Below are 13,185 nucleotides of genomic sequence, written 5' to 3'. Positions count from 1 at the left end.
ATCACTCTGGGATTGGGCAAAGGCCTCTCACTGGTTTACACACAAAGTATGGTTTGCTTGGAATTGTACTATGGCAATATATTGTGTGGGTCCTCATCTCAGGTGCTAGCACAGGCTCCATGTGTATGCAATAGCTAGCTGCTCTTGGTCCGAAGAACCCGGCTTCCTCAAGAGGAGAGTGATAAAGTTGGACCACATACCTCCAGACTTTCTCTTGTCTTTTGTACCTTTGAATCTACATGATGTTTGTTGGCATTAAAAGAATTATTAGATGGCAGAATGCCTTATCATTTTTTTTGTAGTTAAAAATAAGACAAAATCCAAGATATATTCAATGATATTGATCATTAAAATGAGATTTACTTAAGAATCCGTTATTGGTTATACTTGTCTAAAAGCCACAGAAGCCTTGCATTAGTTAATTCATTTTGCTAGATATATTCTTAATAGTGAAAGGACATCCTAACAGCTCACCCCCAGCCTCTCAGCAGTAATAAGAAATAAACTATATGTTATGCCAACTTTTATTATGGTTCCCATGAAACAGCCCTAACTCAAACAACCCACTTAGTTTTCACGATGTAAACTGTGATAGATCTTCTTTCTCTTTCATTCTTACGTATCAAGGACATTGCTGTATTTTTTATTAAAAAGAACAAACAAAAATGTGCAAACCAGAGTCTGTTTAAACTAGACAATTATTCATTTCATGTTATAGAGGAAAGTTTTTAATGCTGAAAATCTTGTTATGATAGTGTATTACTTTTTTGTAAGGCTGACAGTTGTGATTTAGTTTTGATTTGGTTTTGCTCAAAGCATGAATTTGAAAAGCTTTAACCATGAAATATATAGATAGATAGATAGATAGATAGATAGATAGATAGATAGATTTACTTTTATTTTCATCAACTAATGGAATTATACACTTGCAAGTTTTTAGATTTGTCACACATTAATACTTAATTAAATATCTGTTATGCCAATGGTAGGGGTGCAGTGCCCCTCAAGGTGCCGTGAATGTAGTGGTAGCTGCTTGGGCTCAAAGAAAAATTTCAGGAGAAATGATGGAGCCAGCAGTCCCTAAAGTGAGGTTAATGTTCTGTTAGCAAAAGGTTAGCAGATAGCTTTAAAGAGCTTTGGAATAGCTTTATAACCTCTGCTTACCGTGAAGAGATACATGCTCCTTTTGAAAATGCTAATTGTTTTAAAAGTTGAAAGCAAAACCTTTGGAAAATTCAGAATCTGCCTCAAAATAATTTTACTCAGGACATTGTCCATTGATTGAGGACTTGTCAGTGATTAAGACTTGAAAATAAGTTGCATTTAATGGGAAGGGATGAGGCAGGAATCAGATCATCGAGTATATATGTTCCAGAAACTGGAGGTATGGTAAATTTTACTTGACATGCTTCCATTGTGTTTTGTGGTGTTGGCAGAAGCTGGATACAGGCATATCTTGTTTTATTTGTGCTTTGCAGATACTGTGCTTTTGTTTTTTACAAATTGAAGGTTTGTAGGAACCCTGTGTGGAGCCAGTCTATTGGTTCCATTTTTTCCAGTAACATTAGCTCACTTTGTGTCTCTGTCACCTTTGGTAATTTTCATAATATTTCAAACATTTTCGCTATTATATTTGTTATGGTGATCTGTAATCAGAGATATTTGATGTTACTATTACTGTGCCCATAGAAGACAGCAAACTTAATTAATAAATGTTTTCTGTGTTCTGACTGCTTCTCACCAACCAGCCATTCCCCCATGTCTCCCCTTGGGCCTCCCTACCCCCTGAGACACAACAGTATTGAAATTAGACCAATTAATAATTCTCCAATGGTCTCTAAGTGTTCTGATGAAAGGAAGACTCATTTGTCTCTCACTTTAAAGAAATGATGAGGCTTTGTGAGGAGGGCATATTTAAAACTGAGATGGGCCTAAAGCTAGGCCTCTTGTACCAGTCAGGTTGTGAATGAATGCAAAGGAAAAGTTCTTGAAGGAAATTAAAAGTGCTACTCCAGTGAACACATGAATGAATGATAAGAAAGCCTTAATGCTGTATGGGGAAAGTTTTCATGATCTGGATAGAAGATCAAATCAACCATAACATTCCCTTAAGCCAAAGCTAATCCAGGGCAAAGCTCTCTCTTCAATTCTATGAAGGCTGAGAGAGGTGAGGAAGCTGCAGAAGAAAAGTTTGAAGCTAGCAGAAGTTAGTTCATGAGGTTTAAGATGCTGCCTCTGTAACAAAAGTACAATGTGAAGCAGCAGATGCTAATGTAGAAGTTGCAACAAGTTATCCAGAAGTTCTAGCTAAAAGAATTCATGAAAGTGGCTATACTGAATAACAGATTTCCAATGTAGATAAAAACAGCCTTATATTGGAAAAAGATTGCATCTAGGACTTACATACCTAAAGAAGAAAAGTCAGTGCCAGGTTTCAAAGCTTCCAAGGACAGGCTGACTCTTTTGTTAGGGGCCAGTGCAGCTGGTGGCTGTAAGTTGAAGCCAACGTTCTTCATCATTTTGAAAAATCCTGGGCCCTTCAGAATTATGCTACATCTATTCTCCATATGCTCTATAAATGGAACTACAAGGCCTGATTGATAGCACATGTGTATACATCATAGTTTACTGAATATTTTAAACCCACTATTGAGACTGCCTGCTCAGAAAAAAAAAAAAAAAATTCCTTTCAAAATACTGCTGCTCCTTGACAACATTCCCTCTCACTAAAGGACTCTGATGGAGATATACAACAAGATTGATGTTTTCATGCCTACTAATACATTATCTATTCTGCAATCCATGGATCAAGGAGTAACTTCAAACTTTCAAAGTCTTAATTAAGAAATAACTTTTTGTAAGGTTGTAGCTGCCATGCATAGTGATTCCTCTGATGGATCTGGGAAAGTAAATTGAAAACCTTCTGGATAGGATTTCACCATTCTAGATGCCATTAAGAACATTTGAAATTCATGGGAAGAGGTCAAAATATCAACATTACTAGGCATTTGGGAGAGGCTGATTCTAGCCCACCTGGAGAACTTAACAGAGTTCAAGACTTAGAGGAGGAAGTCCGTGCAGACAGGGTGGAAACAGCAAGAGAACTAGACTTAGAAGGGGAGCCCAAGATGTGCCTGATTTGGTGCAAGCTCATGATAAAACTTGAACAAATGAGGAGTTACTTCTTCTGGGGATGTACATAGCAGTTTCTTGAGATGGAATATACTTCTGGTAAAGATGGTGGGAATTTTGTTGAAATGACAGCAAAGGATTTAGAACATGACATAAACTTAGTTGAGGAAGGAGCAGCAGGGTTTGAGAGGATTGACTCCAATTTTGAAAGAACTTCTACTTCTGTGGGTATAATTGTATCAAACAGCATCACATGTTACAGAGAAATCATTCCTGAAAGGAAGAATTGATCAATTTGGCAAATTTCCTTTTGTTTTATTTTTAAAAATTTCCATAGCCACCTAACACCACTCTGGGTCAGGCAGCCGCCATTGACATTGAGGCAGGACCCTCTACCAAAAAGATAATGACTTGCTGAAAGTTCAGAGAATGGTTAGTATTTTTTACCAGTGAAGTGTTTTTAAATTAAGTATTTACATTTTTTTAGACATAATGCCATTACATACTTAATAGGCTACAGTACAGTGAAAACATAACTTTTATGTGCACTGGGAAACCAAAAAATGCATTTGACTTGCTTTTTTTTTTTCTTCTTCTTCTTCCTTTTTTTTTTTTTTTTTTTAAACAATATTTGCTTTAATATGGTAGTCTGGAATTGAACCTGCAGTATCTTCGAAGTGTGCCTGTAGTCAGTGCTACTCATCCTATGCTCAGTGTTTCAGCAATGTGACTCAAAGGGAGATTTTAGGAGAATGTCTAATGAAAGAACAGGTGTAATAACTTCAGCCTGAAAGCCTAAGGGAATTATTAAATGATTTTAATTAGAGGAATGGTTAACTTTCATTTTGAAAATTTTACTCTGGCTTTGGTATGGAGAATAAATGAGGGAAGAGGCCAGAGTGTAGGCAGAAACAACATTGAGTGGAGATGTATTAATAGTTAAGAAAAAGGAAATGAAGGCTAAGATTAAGGTAGAATGGACTTGGGGTGCTTGGGTGGTTCAGTCAGTTAAGTGCCCACTCTTGGTTTCAGCCAGGTCATGACCTCAGGGTTGTAAGATGGAGCCGGGCGTTGGGTGCTGTGCTCAGCAGAGAGCCTGCTTCTCCTTCTCCCTCTGCCTCCTTTCCCCGTTCTCTCTCTCTCTTTCTCAAATAAATAAATCTTTGAAAGAAAGATAGAATTGAGTTGAGAAATATTTTCTATATGGAATGAACAGACATTTAGAAATACATTGCTATTACTGAGGTGTTTTTGTTTGCTTTCATTTAGAAAAGACAGTTTGATTAGAAAGCGTGCCAAATAGATTGACAGAAGTAACTGAAAAAGCACAGTCTGTCACTCCATCTGTTTTCAGAAAATTGACTTTTGAAATATCTAGATAAATTTTCTTTTTAGACCATAACTTTGGTTCTGAGCCATGAAATCTCTTAAATGACATTTTGTTAAGGAATTTGACATTAGCAGATACAGGGTGCATTAAAATATTAAAGTGTTTTGTTTATAAAACCTTGAAAACATTTTATATGACATGGAATACTAGATTGAACATTTCTTAGAGATACTGAGAATCCTTTGGCTGTGCTAAAATTGCAGCAGACTAATTGTCTGCTTTATTTTAAATTAGTTGATAACTGTTGACTTGTGTTAACTGTTGCCCCAAAGTGGGAATCTCTCTCCATTATTATTAATTAGATACAGTTAAATTAAAATGATTTCTTAGGAATGCCTGGGTGGCTCGGCGGTTGAGCATCTGCCTTTGGCCTGGGGCATGATTCCGGGATCGGGGATCGAGTCCCACGTCCGGCTCCTTGCAGGGAGCCTGCTTCTCCCTCTGCCTGTGTCTCTGCCTCTCTCTCTCTCTGTCTCTCATGAGTAAATAAATAAAATCTTAAAAAAATAAAATGATTTCATATAGGGACACCGGGGTGTCTCAGTGGTTTGGTGCCTGCCTTCGGCCCAGGGCATGATCCTGGAGTCCTGGGATCAAGTCCCATCTCAGGCTCTCTGCATGGAGCCAGTTTCTCCCTCTGCCTATGTCTCTGCCTCTCTCTCCATGTCTCTCATGAATAAATAAAATATTTTAAAAAATAAAATAAAATGATTTCATATATGGCATTTTGGTCAACATTTTTTCTACAAATATAGTATAAGACGCTTTAAAGGTGATTGTTTTATTTTACCTGAATAGTACTGAAAATTAGGTGTTATGAATTAAATGTCTTTGTTTTCAGAACATTTTAATTAATGTATGAAATAATTAGAAAGGATACCTTATATAAAACCAAAGAATATCTTTCAATTTGTTGTTTGCCTTAAGGAAGGTTCTCTTTTGCGAATTGTCAAATAAGTTATGGATAGATTTCAATAACTATTTTGACATAATTGAATTCAGAAGAAATCTTTTATTTTTGTTTTGGTGTTTTATTAAAGTTACTTTAAGGTATCTGATTGCTTTAGATGAATGTTTTTAATTTGGGGAGGTTAAATTGTTACAGCATAAGAAGGCTTTATGTAAGTACAGAGAAGAAAAGTAAGAGCTACATAGAGATATAATTAATATTATTGCAATAAAATATAGTGAAGACTAACATTTTCATCATACACTGTCAACCTGAGGTATACAGTATTTAAGAATAAGGCTTTGAATCTACTCTTTTCTAGATCAGTTTGGGGTTATATACTAATATTAAATACTTCGAGTTACTTTTGTATGTTTAAAAGATATTTTTGTTTTTGTTTTGTTTCTTATAGTAATGTGGTTGTCAAAATGAAAGAATGCATGGTAGTGTGTGTGTGTGTGTGTGTGTGTGTGTGTGTGGTGTGTAACCAGTTCTGCATGTAACCAATTTCACAGTGGCTTAGCTATAAATGAAAGTCTCTCTCTCCCCAATTTCTTCATCATCCCAGGATTCAGTGCTACAAGGTTGGTTGCTATAAACTTAGAAGTTTTTCCATTTTTATTTACAAAGATAATATTTTTATGACCAAAAGTTTTCTCATGAACTCATGAGAAGATATTCTCAGGGTATTTTCCACTTAATTCTTTAACTTAATTCTTTAACTCCCTTTTCTTTACTTCTGAACTCATGGCATACCCTGTAAAACTTAGGGCCATATAGTTAGCTTTACTCATATAATGTGTCCACTTACCATACAATTCTTTAATTTAAAAAAGAAAAGTACTTATGTTTTAAGTACTTCCTCTCTTTCAGCTCCACTGTCCCCATTTTACATTTAGTGTTCAGATATACTCCGTATTTGGTCTTTGCTGTTTTTACTAACCCTATTCTCTGCTTTTAGTTAACAGCCAGGTCCTTGCCTGCTGTGCAGTCTGATGAGAGACTTCAGCCTCTACTTAACCACCTCAGGTAATATGAGAGCACACTCTTGTTAATGCTTATAATTGTTAAGTGCATTAAAGTGGATAAAGTATTAGGTGATAAAAACCCCTTCAGTTACTAAAAACTTAACAGTTTTTCCTTGCTTTAATTCTCTAATTCTGTGATGTAAATTGAAATTCTTAATATAATAAATACACTTGCTACTCTTGACTTTAGGGTAGTGTTGGAGGCTTTTTAATTCAACGACAGTGTGTAGAACTAGTTGTCAAGTTTACATGAAAACGAACCAAAGTGACTAACTACAGGAAGATCTCAAAGGAATGAGCTGTTTCTTTAAGCATAAGCTAAAACATACCTTTGGGACCCCCCCACATGTTATTGGGAATAGATGAAATATATGGAATTCCTTTTCTAAATAAAAAAAAAATAATATATTCTCATTATTTAAAAATTTTTTTTGAAAGTACAGGAAAAGGAAAAGAAAACCCCATCATTACCACTCAGAAGTAGTATTTCTTCCTTCTCTGCTTGCTGTTTTAAAACCTTGAAATTACACTTTTATAAAAATTACCGGTTTTTTCATTTTAGAACAGACATTGTAAGACTTTTATTAGCATCTTTTCAAAAACATTATTTTTAGTGACTGTGTGGTATTTTCTCATATGGCTGTACTATAGTGTATTCATCTCCTTCTAGGGGCATTTATATCATTTCCAGTTCTTTTCACTTGTATAAAAAAAATGCCAAATGTTAATCTGTATCTGTATTTTTGGTCACTTTCTTAGCATAGGTTTTCAGAATTGCAGTTACTTTGCCAGAGCATATGAGCCATTTTAAAGATTTAAGTATACTCATTTCTTTTTAAAAAGCCTTATTTTACTTTTATTTTTAGATTGTACAAGGTTGCCCACAAGATTGTTACTGTACCCTGAACAAGATTTAGGAAAGCTAAAACCGTTGCTAATTTAATAGTTAATCATGGAGGTAGCATTGCGAACAAGTACATTTCATTGATGATTATTAAGAATGATTTAAAAACATTATCTTTTCATTTTGGAGTAGGATTCACTATTTGCATATTTGTTCATTTATTGATAGCATCTCTTGATTACCCTTGGTATTACATCCTTTAGATGTAAAGGATAGTAATTCTGAGTTGTATTTGTTATTACATTTTTTTCTGAAAGCTTTTTATTATGTTGCATTATCCAGTGTTACCTACATTTTCAGTTTTTTGTAGGCAAACACCAGTAGTGTTTTCCTCTGTTGTTTCTTTTTATTTTATTTTTTTAGTATGGCCAAGAGACCTAAATATAGAGGGAGAAAGTTTTTATTAAATGGTTGTATGTCACTGTGCTATTTTAGATTGTGTTGAATTCTCATATTGACAGCACATGTTTTCCTTCCAGTGGGTAGAAACAGACCAATATGTCATGAATTATAAAGTAAGTTTGAGGGCCAATTTCCTGTTGCTTGCACTGGTATGCTAGTTCTCTTTGATTAACCTATTTTGAGAAAGTTTTATTCTTGAATTTAATGTCAATAATCTATTGATTAGTGATTTAGCCCACATCTGTTCTAAACCACTTGTTTGCATGTGACTTCTTTACTTCTTTAGCCCTCCCTGCCTCCCTTCTTTCCTGAATCCAGTCAGCAACCCTGAATCATCCTGATGTCTTCCATCCTGATCTCTGTGGGTCTCTTCAGAGCCTACTTCTCTTTCAAGGTTTTACTCCTATGTCCTTTCTGCTTCTTCTAAAGGTCAAAAGGCGATATATTCAAATCAAAAGTAAAGCTTAAGAAGTAAAAGAAAAAAAATGAAATATTTCAGTAAATGCAAGTAGTACATATTGGTGAATTTTAAACTCTTGTCATATTTAACATATTTGTGTTATATGTAAATGTGTATGTTACCGTTTTTGGGATTTACCTTTGCACAGAGCTCAGTTAGACAAAATTCATTGAAAATGGAAGGAGACTAGGATCCTGCCATTGTGTCAAGAACCACAAAGTATGGCTTTACAAGATTTCTTCCTCAGCTTTTATGTGTTTGGAATCTCAGTCACTTATTTGTCAGGATTAGAAAATTGATTTAGTACCCATTAATTATACAACATTTTGAAAAGTGTGTTTCAAAAAAAAAAGTGTGTTTCAAGAAGTCTAGTGGTTGTTTTTTTAAAAATGTATTTCTATAATTATTTAATTACAGTTGCTTTCTGCCAAGGACGAGGGTAAGAGTCAATAAATTGTCCTCCTAGGGACGCCTGGGTGGCTCAATGGTTGAGCATCTGCCTTCGGCTCAGGGCGTGGTCCCAGAGTACTGGGATTGAGTCCTGCATCGGGCTCCCAGTGGAGAGCCTGCTTCTCCCTCTGTCTATGTCTCTGCCTCTCTCTGTCTCTCATGAATTAAAAAATAAAATCTTAAAAAAAAAAATTGTCATCCTAAAAGTTGGTGAGAAATGTCAAAACCAAACAGTGAATTTCTGAGCTAAAGAATGAGCAACAATTTGAAATGGGTTTTGAATGATCTGAGCATTTGCTAATTGTGTTTTTGAATTATAGCATGTAAAGTAGATTTGGCTTTAAAATTTTAAGGAGTCAGATCCAATAGATTAGAGCAGTTTTGATCTGAGCCCCACTTCATATTTTAACTAATTTGACCCTAGGACAGATGTTATTGAGAATGGGTGACTCAGAGAATAGGTTGTAAATAAACCTTGGGCATGTGCTTGAAGTGTGAGAATGGATAAAAAGGTAATTATAGAAAATTGGCCTTACTTGCCATGTAATCTGCCCTTTTTTTATAGACGTATAGTTGACACACAGTGTTACATTAATTTCTTTGGACAATATAGTGATTTGACTAGTATATAAGTATGCTGTGCTCACAAGTGTAGCTACCGTCTTTTTATTCTTTTAAAACTTAGGATATTTTCATTCAGAAATTCAAATGGATATTAATTCTATTATCTTTTAATATTCTTTATTTTTCCTTCTTCCTCCCCTCTGTTCTCTTTTCTGCCTCTCTTATCCTTCTCTATAGGAGCTTTTCCTTCCCAGACAAACACTTTTTAATTCTGAATAATTGTTTTGTTGTTAAGGATGGTCCAAACTAACATTTCATTGAATTGAGTAACATAAATACTATATATATGGTTTTAAGTTTCCTAGAGCACTGAGTTATGTTTGAGTTACTTCTCCAGTGCCGGTGTCCTGTCAGTCTGAATCTTCTGAATATCTCTCTTTCTGTTGTAATTTCTTATATATTCTCCTTATTATGTTCTTTGCACTCTCTAAAATGTTTCATATTATTGCCAGAGTGATTATTTTATTCTGTGGCTTAAAATCTTTCTCTGTATCCCAATTTCATTCCAGATGAAGTCTGAACTTCTTAGCCGGGCATATGAGGTCCTTCTGGAAAGAGTTGCCCTGACTCTTTGAACGCCTCTTTTAGTACTGGTCCCCTAACTTCTAGTGCAACCAAATGCCTTGAAGTTCCTCTACTACAACTTGCTGTTGTTTACCACTATGCCCTTGAAAATATTTTTTTCTTCTGCCTGGAATGTTCTCCCCTCCCTCATTTTTGTTACTCACCTAACTTTCATTTGTCCTTTAAGACTTAGCCACAAATTGAACACCAATAAAAAATAAGTTTATAAAAAAAAAAAAAAAGACTTAGCTCATGTTACCTAATCTGATGAGTTTTCCCTGACCATTTAAGTTTGCAGCAGGCACACTTCCCCTGAGTCTGAATCTGATGTTTTTATCTATGTTTCCATAATACCCCCATGTCTACTTGTATATTACAGAACAAATAATGTGGTCATCATTTATTCACTTTCTGATGACTCCATTATAATAGGCTCTTTATGAGCTTGTAAAATGACTTTCATATTTGTATTTCCAGTGCTGGGATAGTATCTGACACATGATAGGTATTCATTATGTGTTTTGTTGAATGAATGAATGAATGTGTGTTACAACAGTGATATTTTGTTGTTATTTTCTGCATGGTGTTTTTGTATTATATAAGTCATATTGTCATACTGCCATAATTTCTTTGTGTAGAACCTGGTTCAGAAGATATAACCTTAAATGGCTGAATTTCACCTCTAGTTAATGCTTGATTCTGTGCAAAATGATGGGTTCTCCTTCTTCCACCTCAGTATGGTAATTGTCAGCTAGAATTTAGATTAACTACTGACACATCTCTTCAAGTCCTTGAAACTTGCACAAACTGTACATTCGCTTAGGGCTTTCATTCTCTGTGGAGTTCACTCAGGACTGGTTGCTAGGCAACCAGGGCTAGATGCTACATGTAATATGCACCAACTCATGTTGCTTTTTTATTATTATTAAATGAAATGGCTTCTCATTTTATTACCATGTCAGAGACATCTGTATGGAGGGTGGCAGCTGATGTACATAGTTTGACACTTTCTGTTGTACAGAGTAACCTTGTGATATGCGTTTCAAGCATATTGAATTGTTTTTTGGGGGTGTTTAAATGTAATGTTTTTCTTTTTACCTTCCTTTTGCTTAGTTCAAAATAGAAAAGAATACTATGTGATTTGAAAGATTCCAATGATAATCTTGTTATGAAAAAGTAGTCATCATTGATTTTCATGACCCATATAGTTTAGATGTTACCTAGAGGAGATAGACATTAGGTGTTTGAGACTGAGATAATTATTAGGTCTGATTTTGTTTAGTGCCCCTAATGATCAAGGAGGAATGATGAATGGCATTTTAATTGAATTCATCAATAAAACTAATTTGGGAGATGATACAAATACCTGTAAAAATTAAAGTAGCAATACAGAGAAATTCTCAAATCATTTTTATAGGACTTAGACACTCAAAGAGAATTAGTGTAACACTTTGCCATCCTACTAATAAGTAAGCTAGGATATTACTTAACAATATATATTATTCTGAAGATGTAGAAGTGCTATATTCAGATTTTCTTAGTTGAACCTGGTTCTCTAGGTAAAAGTTAAATTAAGCACAGAGAAACACTTTGCTTCAATATCTTATAGAAATACAAGCTTATTTTTATTCATTTGTAGTGTCCATCCATTCATCAGTAACTGAGTGCCGATTATGTGCTTGGAATAAAAAAAAAAATAAGGCCCAGTTTCTGTTCTCAAGGGATTTCTAGTTTTGACTTTGAGAGATAGGCACTTAAACATGGTGCAAAATTTGTAAACCTTTCTAATAGAATTAATCATAAAATACATTATTTTACTATATAAACTGTGTTTCTCATGGAATGATTTTAAACAATGGGGTCATGACTAGTTGTTTTGGATTCCATACTCCCTAGCACAGTAGTGGCTCCCAGGGGGTACTGCCATTGGACTGAACTTTATTCTCACTTGGGGGATGATGTTGTCACTAATGAAGAAGGAATATAAAGGAAAACTAGGGGATTAAGGAATGAATATGGTTGCTGACATTATATGTTCAGTAGTTTCAGATATTTTAAACTTGAGGTGCCTGTGGAACATATCAACGGAATGTTTAGTAAGTAGCAGAATACAGACCACAGTTTAAGAGTAAGGTTTAGAGCAGAGAGAAACATTTGCTAATCATCAGTCTTTAGGTGGTGGTTAAAATCAGGACAATGGCTGATATCACCCAGGGAGAGAGTATAAAGTGACAGAGGGACATGGCCCTGAATAAAACTCATACATAGAACATCAGTGTTCAAGTGATTTTTGATGGCAATGATGAAGGTAGGAGATGGATGGACTAAAAGAGAAACCAGTAAAAAGTGGGGAGGAATCTTGAATGAAACAGAAACACAACAAAGGATAGCGGGATCAGAGATGCTAAGGGAAAGATTTCAAACAGAAATAGTAAACACAACCAAATGCTACAGAAAAGTCAGATTAGAACTACATAATATCAGTTGGATTAGGCAAGTGGGAGCCACTGGTGGCTTAGCCACACATTATAATGGTACTGATAAGAAATTAAGGAATGAGAAATTAAGCTGTGGAAATACAGGGGAGGGTAGGCTACTCTTGGCAGAGCAAGGAAAGAAAGAGGATAGTATCTATGAGTTTCCTAGTTGAAGAAAATCTTGTATTTTTTCCTTATGATTGGAAAGGTGAACATACTGGTTAAGGGGAGAATGAGGTCAGTGGAACTAAGAGGAAATAATTGAAGGGGCAAGTTTTTAGAAGAGGTAGGAACAAATGGGACCAAGAAATCATACTGGCTAGAGTTTACAAAGTACTTTCTAACTTGGCTTTTTATAGTTCAGACCATCTCATCCCATGAGACCATCCCATGATAGATGGTCCTTTATTATTATTATCCCTATTCTTATTTTAATTTATTTTTAAGTGATCTTTATACACAGTATGGGGTTTGAACTCACAGCCCTGAGATAAGAGACATATGCTCCACCAACTGAGCCAGCCACATATGTGCCCCTCATTATCCCTATTTTAAAGTTTGGTGATGGAGCCTCAAGAGGTTCACGTTCAGGTTCAGCTGATCAGGTTCACCTGATTTTTCAGGTTTTTTCTTTTTCAGGGTCTATAATTCCCTTCCTTCAAAAGAAATGAATAGATTATGTTTAATAAGACTGCTATTTTTTCAAAAGTGATAGCAAGAACTCCTCACTTGGAAGAACTAAGCTTGCTTAGACTTACAAAAAAAAAAGTTAAATTTCAAAATGTCGGAGAGAATTTGTGTAAAT

General features: G+C 35.1%; 1 protein-coding gene across 2 annotated transcripts in view; it reads left to right on the top strand.

Moving 5' to 3' along the window:
* Nucleotides 1-13,185, top strand: part of PRIM2 (DNA primase subunit 2) — a 311,113-nt gene that overhangs the window by 172,803 nt on the left and 125,125 nt on the right. For both annotated transcript variants that reach the window (XM_077903522.1, XM_077903523.1), the window contains exon 8: nucleotides 6,433-6,500. In XM_077903522.1, the coding sequence (XP_077759648.1) occupies nucleotides 6,433-6,500 (68 nt within the window). The remainder of the gene's footprint in view (nucleotides 1-6,432; nucleotides 6,501-13,185) is intronic.

The sequence above is a fragment of the Canis aureus genome, chromosome 7 (genome assembly GCF_053574225.1).
Source record: "Canis aureus isolate CA01 chromosome 7, VMU_Caureus_v.1.0, whole genome shotgun sequence".
Taxonomy (NCBI): Eukaryota; Metazoa; Chordata; class Mammalia; order Carnivora; family Canidae; genus Canis; species Canis aureus.
The sequence above is the reverse complement of the archived record's forward strand: the minus strand, read 5'-3'. Positions and strand labels throughout refer to the sequence as shown.